This window comes from Wickerhamomyces ciferrii, contig 00154 (genome assembly GCF_000313485.1).
Source record: "Wickerhamomyces ciferrii WGS project CAIF00000000 data, strain NRRL Y-1031 F-60-10, contig 00154, whole genome shotgun sequence".
NCBI classification, from domain to species: Eukaryota; Fungi; Ascomycota; class Saccharomycetes; order Phaffomycetales; family Wickerhamomycetaceae; genus Hansenula; species Hansenula ciferrii.
Genome location: NW_011887586.1, coordinates 18712 through 29656, shown reverse-complemented (window position 1 = coordinate 29656; position 10945 = coordinate 18712). Strand labels below are relative to the sequence as shown.

Here is a 10945-nt window from a genome sequence, read left to right as displayed (position 1 = left end):
GTACCGTGATGATTCAATATTTTGGGGAAGGCGTTTATCTTTCTTTTTTAGATCATAACGGAATGATTCAACCAAAGAATTCATAATATGGAGCTGCTCTTTGTTCGAAACTGAATTAGAAACGATTTTTCCATGAGTTTGGATGAAACTTGATATTTCTGGCCCAATTGCCAACGGGGACTTCTCACTTGAAATTCTTGACAATTTTTTCAATAGTGATCTAGATGATTTGAGACTGACCATAGTGTGTTATAATCACCAATAAACCACTGGTAGAAAGTTGAGAATGTGTCAAAAGATAAAGACAATTAAGTACCAAATATAATTTAGCAGAACATGCTGCACTAACCGATGAGCTCGCGAATTTCTCGGAAGCAGGGTTACGTTTTTAAATTTTTAATTTTGTTTTTATAGTAAACTACATAACTAGTAAATTGTAATTATTGGATTGATATTGGTATATTTTGAAAGTCCAAATTCAAATCACTTCTTATCAATATGCGTAATTTGGTTTGTCTGAATAGAGGTCGAATCCAACCGACCTCATCAACAGCACCGGATCTACCTATTAAAGATTCAGTTTTCGATCCAGTTAATGATTCTTTAACAATTATATTAGGACCTGGAGATTTTGGTATTTATGAAATTCAACAATTTACTAGAGATGGTAAAGTTAAAACTTTAGCAAGTTTCCCAAGTCAAGAGGAACTAATATCTTTTGCACATTTTGCTGATTCAAATCAATTAGTTTGTATTTTTGCTAATGGTGATATTATTACTGCAACTTATGATTCTTTTAATGAAGAAATCGATCCAGATCAAACTATTGTGGAAATTGTTGGTAGTATTGATAATGGATTACAAGCTGCTTCATGGTCATCTGATGAAGAAACATTGGTACTTGTTACAAATGAAAAAACTATTATCCTTTTGAGTAGATTATTTGAACCAATTGCTGAATCCACATTACAAGAATCAGATTCAAATCTTTCAAATCATGTTGATGTTGGTTGGGGTTCCAAAGAAACTCAATTTAAAGGTAAAGGTGCTAAACAATTAGAAAGAGATTTGATCAAAAATTTGGATTTAGAAAGAGATACAAATAAAAGAGATCCAACTATGCCTTTGTATGTTGATAATGGTGATTTATCAACATTTGATAACCATTTAGCTTCAATTACATGGAGATCTGATTGTGAATTCTTCGCTGTTTCCACAATTGATAATATTAATAATACTGATAGAAGAATGATTCGTGTTTTTTCAAGAGAAGGTGTATTGGAAAATGTTTCTGAACCTGTTGATTTCTTGGAAAATCAATTATCTTGGGGAAATTTAATTTCTTCAATTCAAAGAAGAACTAATGTCCCTGAAGAAGATCAATCTTTGGATTTAGTGTTTTTTGAAAAAAATGGTTTAAGACATTTAGAATTTGATACAAGATTATCTATAAATACTAAAATTGATGATATTTTATGGAATTCAACAAATGAAGCTTTAGCTATAAAATCACAAAATAAAATTTATTTATGGACTACAAAAAATTATCATTGGTATTTAAAACAAGAAATTAATTCAGTTGAAGATATAAATTTCATGAAATGGCACCCAGAGAAGAACTTGAGATTATTAATTGGTACAAACTCCAAGATTGAAATTATTGATTTTGCCTATAAGACAACAATTGGTCCATCAGTTGTTCCATTAGACGTGGGGATGAATATTGTTGTTGATGGTTCCACTGTTAATTTAACTCCATTATCAATAGCTAACGTTCCTCCACCAATCTCATATCGTGATTTTGATGTTGATGGTAATGTATTAGATGTTGCAGTTAGTAAATCAAATGAAATTTTTGCAGCATTAACTAATGAATCCATATCATTTGCTAATGTTGATTTAGATTCAATGAAATCTGGGAAACATCCACAAATTATTTCCTCAATGAAAAAATCAGAATTTGCAACTTCTGATGAACATTTAAGACAAGTTGCTTTTACAAATGATGATATTGTTGGTGTATTATTAGATAGTGAAGCTGGTATTTCCAGAATTATATTGATTGATGTTTCTGATTTAAATGATCCTTATGTTAAATCTAGTATTGATAGTTCATTGAAAATCGTTTTAATGAAATCACAAGCTGATTGGTCAAGTATTACTTATGAAACTGTTGATGGTTCAATTAATAGAATTTTAAAAACTTTCAATCCAGAAATTGAAGATGATGATTTCAATTCTGTTCAAGTGGCAAAATTCCCACAATTATGTAATGATTATGAATTAGCTGTGATACAAATTGATTATGGACAAATTGAAGATGAATATGAAATTGAAAATGAATGGAGTAAACCAAATGTGGATTCAACTCCTTTAGTTGCATTTGGTATTAGTTCAAATGGTAAATTATTTGCAAATGAAGTTCAATTAACAAGTGCAGTTACATCATTGAAAATCACTGAAGGTCATTTAATATTTACAACTGCTCAACATGTTTTAAGATTTGTTCATTTAAATACCACTGAATTTAAACCATTAATTGAATCAACTGATGCTACAAGTGATGAAAGAGTTCGTCAAATTGAAAGAGGTTCATTATTAGCTAATGTTATCCCATCTAAATCTGCTGTTGTACTACAAGCTCCAAGAGGTAATTTAGAAACTATTAATCCAAGAATTATGGTTTTACAAGGTGTTAGAAAAGATATCAAGAATAGAAATTATAAGAATGCATTTATTACATGTCGTACTCATAGAATTGATTTAGATTTATTACATGATTATGATCCTGAATTATTTATACAAAACATTGAATTATTTGTTAAACAAATTGAAAGAATTGATTATTTGGATCTTTTCGTTTCTTGTTTACACGAAGATGATGTTGCAAAGACTAAATATCAAGAAACTTATTCAGATGAAGAAATTGATCAAAAAGTTATTGCTAATCATCAATTACAACAACAACAAGAACAAAATGGTAATAATGATAATTATCAAAGAAGAAGATGGGTTGATCCAAAAGATTCCAAAATTAATAAAATTTGTGAAGCTATTTTAGCTGTATTGTTGACTCCACCATATAAGGAAAAATATTTACAAACAATTATTACAGCTTATGCTTGTGAAAAACCAGCTAACTTAACTGATGCATTATCATTAATTAGTTCATTCACTAATAAAGAAGATGCTGAAAAATCTGTTGTTCACTTATGTTTCTTACAAGATGTTAATGTCTTGTATAATACAGCTTTGGGTCTTTATGATATTAAATTAACTTTAGCAATTGCTCAACATTCTCAAAAAGATCCAAAAGAATATTTACCATTCTTACAAAATTTACATTCACAAACTGAATTACGTCGTAAATTTTTAATTGATACTCATTTGAAGAAATTTGAAAAAGCTATTGTTCATTTATCAGAAATCATCAAAGATGATGAAGAAATTAGTGAAGAATTTAAAAATTATGTTGTTGAACATGAATTATACAAAGTTGCATTGGGTATTTATAGATATGAACATCAAAAACAAAATTCAATCTTAGATTTATATGCTAAAAACTTATATTCAAAACAAGAATACGTTGAAGCTGGTATTACTTATGAATTATTAGGTAACTTAGAAGATGCGTTAGAAGCTTATATTTTGGGTCAAAAATGGAGAGAAGCCTTAGCAATTACAGAAAGAGAAGAATTTAAAGATCAAATGATTGAAACTGCTGAAAGATTAATTGGTAGTTTAACAGAAGCTCATAAATATTCAGATGCTGCTACAATTGAATTCAAATTCTTGGGTCATTTAGAAGAAGCTATTAGATTATATTGTAAAGAATATTTCTATGAAGAAGCTATATTACTTGCTCAAAAGGAGAAAAAACCAGAATTTATCGAAGACATTGTTGATTCATCATTAGGTGATGGATTTGGTACAATTGCTGAATTGATTGCTGATTGTAAAGGTCAATTAACTTCTCAATTAAGACGTCTAAGAGAATTGAGAACCAAGAAGGAAGAAGATCCATATGCATTCTTTGGTCAAATTGAAGATTCAGACGCAGCTGATAATGTTTCTGTTGCACCTTCTGAAACCTCAACTAAAGAATCTTTCTTTACAAGATATACAGGTAAAACTGGTGGTACTGCTAAAACAGGTGCATCAAGAAGAACTGCTAAAAATAAGAGAAGAGAAGAACGTAAACGTGCTCGTGGTAAGAAAAATACAATTTATGAAGAAGAATATTTGGTTAAATCTATTGGTAGATTAATTGAGAGATTGGATCAAACTAAACCTGAAGCTATTAGATTAATTGAAGGTTTAATTAGAAGAGGTAAAAGGGAACAAGCTTATCAAGTTCAAAAAACATTTGTTGATTTAATTGAAGAATTAAAGGAAAACATTGTGGAAATTTATAATATTAGTGAAAAAGATCGTGAAAGAATTGATGAAAATGGTGAAGTTTATTATATTCCTGAAATTCCAGTTCCAGAGATTAAAGATTTCCCAAAGAAGGCAACATTAGATTATTGATTGTAATCAAACTAAATATATTTATTCCATTTCTTGTATAAAAAAAACGACAACAACATTGTATTATCTATTTAAAGTTTATGTAGCTGTAATATTAATCATACAAATGCTTTAACTCTACCATCATAATAACCTGATCTCAGCTTTTGTTCGTGATCTAACACAATATCTTTTAATCCATGAATTGCATTTTTAGTAGCATCTGTAACTGAACTTTTTTTAGCCTTCATATAAGCCATAGATTTTGATGGCAAATTATCAGCACGACCAATACCAGTATCTTCATGATATGTTCCATCTTTTAAAGTAATTTTGACAGTACATTCCATTTTAACAGAATGTGTTTCACCATTATCTTTAATCTCCACCACATATTCAGTTTCTTTAACATCAATAACTTCACTTGACCAACCATCATAACCAAAAGATTCATTAGCTAAACTTAAGAGACGATGAAGTGGCAATTCAATTTTGATATTTCTAAATTTTTTCCCTTGATATTTGGATAAAATGGTTTCCATTTTGGCTTGTAATGTACCAATCTTGGAAATGGACCAATTGGAAGCAGGTTTATCTTTGAAATCATCATCAAACACGAGATCTAGTATATCAATATTTGGGTTTATGATGAGACCATCTCCAGAGTTCATTTTGCGACTAAAATTGAGTGGGAAAAAGAGCAACACAAAGCATAACCTCCCAAGAGCACAAGAACCCGTCTTAACAAACTTTCAATACCAGTCTTCAACCACAAGACCACTTAAATCTGAAGTTAAATCACTATTGCAAAATTGATGATTTTGTTTTGTTTTTATATGAGATCCATTTTTGGTAAGCACAGCACTTTGGAAAAATCCGCGAAAGTTGTTGTTGTTGACATTTTGAAAGTACAACAGACACCAAAAGAATAAGAAAGCATTGGGAGGAACAAGTTTAGTAAGATTGGTTCGTCTTTTATACTCGTGAAAGGTTATTAAATTCAGACCTGTGATCATACGCTACGTATAGTCGCTTTACAAGGAAAAAAATCCAGTAAAATTAGGGTTAGATCAAGTTGGAAATGGAGCTTATATCAGGTTTGATCAACACTCCAAAGTCTCAATCGGCTGAAGACATCATACCAACACTTTGTGACAGATTGAACCATGCATCGCTAGCTAGTGATAAAAGGGCTGCTATCTTGACCTTAAAAGGGTTCAGTCGTGAATATAGAGAATCGGTCATCGCCCATGGGTTACGTGGTTTGATTAGTACATTGAAAAGTTTCACTATAGATACAGAAATTGTTAAAGCATGTCTTGAAACATTGTTAATCTTATTTATCAGGGGTGAAGGTGATGATGACAAGACAAGAAATTGGATTTCTCAACAATCAAGAGTTCAAAATGGGAAATATCCTTCTCCATTATTAATGAAGGAAGAATCTAATACCATTGATCAATTTTCTTTGTGGATTGCAGATGAATTCATTCAAGATGTCTCAAATGTTGGACTGATCTTATCATTGTTGGAAAACACTGATTTCTACGTGAGAATGTACACACTACAATTCCTTGAAGCATTGGTATCAATGAGAGCATCAAGAGCTAAAGAAGCAATATTGAATTCACCTTTAGGTATTTCATCTTTAATTTCAGTACTTGAAGATTCTCATGATCCAGTAAGGAATGAAGGTGTCTTATTATTAATGGCCATTGCAAATGATAATTTCAATATCCAAAAATTAATTGCTTTTGAAAATACATTTGATAAATTATTTGAAATTATCCATGAAGAAGGTGATATACGTGGTAGTATTGTTGTTCAAGATTGTTTATCATTAGTTGCAAATCTTTTAAAATATAACGTTTCAAATCAAAAATTATTCTTGGAAACAAATTGTCTTCCAAAACTTGCATATTTAATTGGTGAACCACTTTCAGGTGAAGAAATCATATGGAATGATCAAAGATTACAAAATGTTATTATCGCATTAGATATTGTTAGACTTTTCGTTATGGAAGAAAATGAATCCACTGTAAGAAATCAAGAAATTTTAGCAAATGCTGATATTTTTATTCATGTATTAAGATTATCATTTTCAGAATCAGCTCCAAATGCCTTAAGATCAACTGCATTAATTACTACAGCTGATTTAATCCAAGGAAATCCTGCATTACAATATCAATTTAGTTCTATAGATGTTCCATATATTGATCCAAGTTTACCCAAACAATTACAGAAACATGATGGTGATATCCCAGTTGTTATCGCTTTGTTGAATTGGTGTTTATTTGTTAATTCTGTTCATTTATTTGATATTAGGGTTGCTGCTGCATATTTATTAGAAGCTTATTTCAAAGATAATAAAGATGCTAAACTTGATTTCATTCAAAGTCAAATCACAGCTTACAAGGCCAAAGACGAGGAGGTACCATCCACTTCTAATTCTACAGAAACTAATACCGATGAAGCTCCAAAAGAACAATCGCCTACTGAAAATGGTAATGGCCAAGCCAATGGTCAAGTCAATGGTGATATATCACAAGAAGTTAAAGCCCCTAAATCAAAATTGAAAGCACCACCAATTGGTAACTTATTTAAAGCTATCTTAGAATATGATCCAGAAATCAAATTGAATCCATACAAAATTTGGTTTTCATCTGTAATTCTTCTACATTTGTTTGAAGGTGAGGATGAAATTAGAAAAGAAGTTCAAAAAATTACTACAGGGGATGAAGAAGAAGGTGAAGAAGTTTTGACTGCTATTCAAGCAATCTCAGATGTCTTAGTAACAGCAATTGGCTCACAAGATCCAAGAATCTCTACTGGGTATTTAATGCTCTTGATTGTCTGGTTATATGAAGACTTTGACGCTGTTGATGATTTCTTGAGTGAACAATCTACAGTTAAATCATTATTATCATATTTGGCTTCTGCCACAGCTGAAAGTGATGTTGTTCAAGGATTATGTGCAACTCTTATGGGTGTGGCCTTTGAATTCTCAAGAAGAGATTCCCCAATCAATAGAGTAGAACTCCATTCATTAATTGTGAAAATGATTGGTAAAGATGTTTATACTTTGAAAATTAGACAGTTGAAAGAACATCCGTTGTTTGCTGATTTTGCCGAGGAAACAATATTCAACCCTAAAAGAGATGATTCAGGTTTACCAGAAGTATTTTTTGATCCTATTTTAGTTTATTTGATTAAAGAGAATTTTAATAGAATCAAAAACACATTGAATAAAGATCCTAATTTAGAATCAAATGGAAGAATTTCATATGAAAAATTTGAAGAACTTCAAACTACATATCTTGACTTGAAAAAAACACACGGTGATTTAGAAGAAAGTTCTGAAAAGTTGAAAACTGAGTTGACAGATTCATTAAATAGTGCTAAAGTTGAACTAGAAAAATCAACAAACTCTTACGAGTCTAGCCAAAGAGAATTGGAAGAATTAACTTCAAGATATGATTCAGCTAGTAAAGAATTGGAGCTAATTAAGTCACAACTATCTTCACTAGAGAAACAACATCAAGACTTAACTAATACTTCAAGTCAGCAGAGTAAGAGTATTCAAAGTTCATCTGATAAATTAGCTTCAAGAGAATCTGAAATTACCAAGTTAAAGCAACAATTAGAGCAAACAACATCTGATAAACAGAAAGCTGATGGTGATATCAACAAAATGAGCAGAGAATTATTTTTATTATCCAAACAAAAAGATGAAGTTGAAAAGAAAGTCAAAGCTTTAGAGAAATCGTTAGAGAATGCTGGTAAACAAGAAAAGAAATTACAATCAACTTCAAGTCAACAATCAGAAGAAATAAAGTCCTTGAAATCACAAGTTGCAAATTTGACTACTCAAATCACTAATTCTGCAAATCAAAAATCTCAAGTTGAAAAACAGTTACAAGATGCTAAAGCACAACATGGTCAGAGTTCTTCTTTAGTAAACCAATTATCAGAAAAACTTAGAGGTCTTGCTAATTCCTACAATGAGATCAATACTGCAAAAGAAGCATTAGAAGGTCAAATTGCCACTTTACAACGCTCTTCAGAATCTGAAACGGCCACTTTAAAATCACAGATTGAAGAGTTAACTGTATCGAAGGGATCTTTGGAAGGTCAACTTTCAAAATTCAAGACCGAGAATGATCAATTTCAAAAATCCATGGATAAGGAGAAAAAAAGTTTGGAAGATACCATTAAGAACTTAGAAAGTGAAAATGAAAAGTTTAAGAGTGAAGCTTCTTACATTAAAGCCGAACTTGATAAAGTCAAAGAAGAAGTTACTGAATTAAAATCAAAATTGGAGAAGGCCAACCAAGAAGTCGAAGTATCTCGCAAGACACTAGAAGAGAAAGAATCACAACATTCAAAGGCATTATCACTCAAAACCAAGGATCACGATAGTATAAAGTCAACATTAGAAAAGGAATTATCTGAATTACGTGACAATCATACTAAAGAATCATCAAACTTTTCGGAGAAATTAGCAAGTTTGGAAATTCTGAAAAAATCATTAGAAGATGAAGTTAAAAATCATAAAACTTCACACTCAAATCTCGAGTCAGAATTCAATAGTAAGAAAGATGAGCTTGATAAAGCTCAGAATGAACTAGTAAAGTTCAAAACCGAAAAGAGTGATTTAGATGCGCAAATATTGAAACATGCTAATGAATTAGAAAGTGTCAAGAAAGCTCATGAAGATGAAAAGGTTAAATCCGGTAATAAACTTGAAGAATTAATATCTAGTAAACAAGCATTAGAAGTTGAACTTGATGATTTAGCTGTTGAATATGAATCGAAGGAGCTAGAGTTTAAGAAAGAGATCACATCACTAAAAGAAAAGGTGGGATCTTTAGAAGAAGAAAAGAAATCTTTAGAATCCACTCTTGAAATGATATCGCAGAACATGGAAGATAAGGCTCATGAGTATGAAAGCTTGAAAAAGGAATCAAAAAAGAAAGAGACAGAGTTTGCAGAGCTTCAAAAAACATCAACAGCCAACAATGTGAAGAACACTGAACTTACAGAATCATTAGAGAAACTCAAAGAAGAACTTTCAAAAGTACAAGAAAATTATACTGAGGCAAAAGAATCATTAGCAACCTCAAGTAAGGAACTAGATGAGAAACAGACCCGTATTAAGTCTTTGGAAAAGAAATCCAACCAACAAAAAGAAAAATATGATGATCGTATCAAGTCTCTGGAATCTGATCTGAAATCTTACAAGGAAGACCTTGAGTCTAAGAATCAAGAATTTGAAAAAGAACGTGCTATGTTGAGTGATGATTCAAATGATACCATAAAAGGTTATATTGAGAAAGTGTCTAAACTTGAAGAAAAAATCAAAGAATCCGAATCTCAATCTTCAACCAAGACGAAATCACTAAATGATAAAAATACTAAATTAGAAGACACTATTAGTGAACTTGAATCTAAAATATCATCATTAACATCTGAAAGTACCACAAAGGAAGAGAAGCTTGGAAAACTTCGAACATCTGTTAAAGAATTGACAACTACCAAATCAAAACTTGATCAAGAGATCCAACAATTAAAGAAAGAAAACTCAGTAATAGTTGATTTGAATGCAAAGATCACCAAACTTGAAGAAACTGTCACTGAAAAAGAGAACCTGCTAAAGGCAAATAAGGACAAATTAATGGACTCTGACCAAAAAATTGAAGCTAGTGAAAAGAAGATTCTCGATACAGTGGAACAGTTAGAAAGTACCAAAGCAGAATTCTCCAAGTATAAAAATGATTCGACTAAAACTTCATCTAAAGCACAAGATTCACAAAAGAAACTTGAAAAAGAAATTGAAGAGCTTCGCTCATTTAAAGAGGAGGCAACTGATTTGAAGAGTGACATTAAGAAGCTTGAACAGCAAGTCACAAAAGACAAAGAGACCAATGACGCTTTAAAGAGTGAAATCGAAACCTTGAAGAAATCTTTTGCTGATTCATCGGATGTTATTGAAGCCACCAAGAAAGAGTATCAATCCAAGCTAGAGGAGAAAGAGGTAGCTTCTTCAAAAGAAAAAGATGAGGCTGAAAAGTACAAACGAGAAAATGAAAAGATACATAAAGATTTAGCTAAAGAAAAGAAGGAAGCTGAAGAATTAAGAAAAGAAGCGGTGTCTTTGAAAGATAGTGCCGAGAAAGACAAAGCTCACATTGATTTATTAAGCAAAGAAAACCTTGAAATTGAAAAACTCAAGAAGGAACTTGAAGACTTGAAGAAAAATACAGTTCCAAAGTCAGAGTTAGATGACTTGGTATTAGTTCTTGATGAAATGGACGAATTAAAAAGAAAGTATAAAGCAAAGGCAAAAGAATTGGGAGGTGATGTATCCAGCGACGAAGAAGACGATGACGATGAAGACGATGACGAATAGATATATTGTAAATAAACAAACAATAAA

The 10945-nt window shown here is 31.1% G+C and overlaps 3 protein-coding genes across 3 annotated transcripts; 2 read left to right on the top strand and 1 right to left on the bottom strand.

Annotated features, from left to right (window-relative positions):
• Positions 1-498: 498 nt before the first annotated feature.
• IKI3 (Elongator subunit IKI3) lies at positions 499-4530 on the top strand (the record flags this gene model as incomplete). The annotated part of the gene is made up of 1 exon (XM_011275049.1): positions 499-4530. One exon carries the CDS (start codon positions 499-501, stop codon positions 4528-4530), a length of 4032 nt encoding a protein of 1343 aa, XP_011273351.1.
• A 98-nt stretch (positions 4531-4628) lies between these two features.
• On the bottom strand, positions 4629-5180 carry RAD59 (Rad59p; the record flags this gene model as incomplete). Its single annotated transcript, XM_011275048.1, has 1 exon — positions 4629-5180. The coding sequence occupies one exon, from the start codon at positions 5178-5180 to the stop codon at positions 4629-4631; it is 552 nt and encodes a 183-aa protein (XP_011273350.1).
• Positions 5181-5590: 410 nt separating this feature from the next.
• USO1 (Intracellular protein transport protein) lies at positions 5591-10918 on the top strand (the record flags this gene model as incomplete). The annotated part of the gene is made up of 1 exon (XM_011275047.1): positions 5591-10918. The coding sequence occupies one exon, from the start codon at positions 5591-5593 to the stop codon at positions 10916-10918; it is 5328 nt and encodes a 1775-aa protein (XP_011273349.1).
• Positions 10919-10945: the final 27 nt, after the last annotated feature.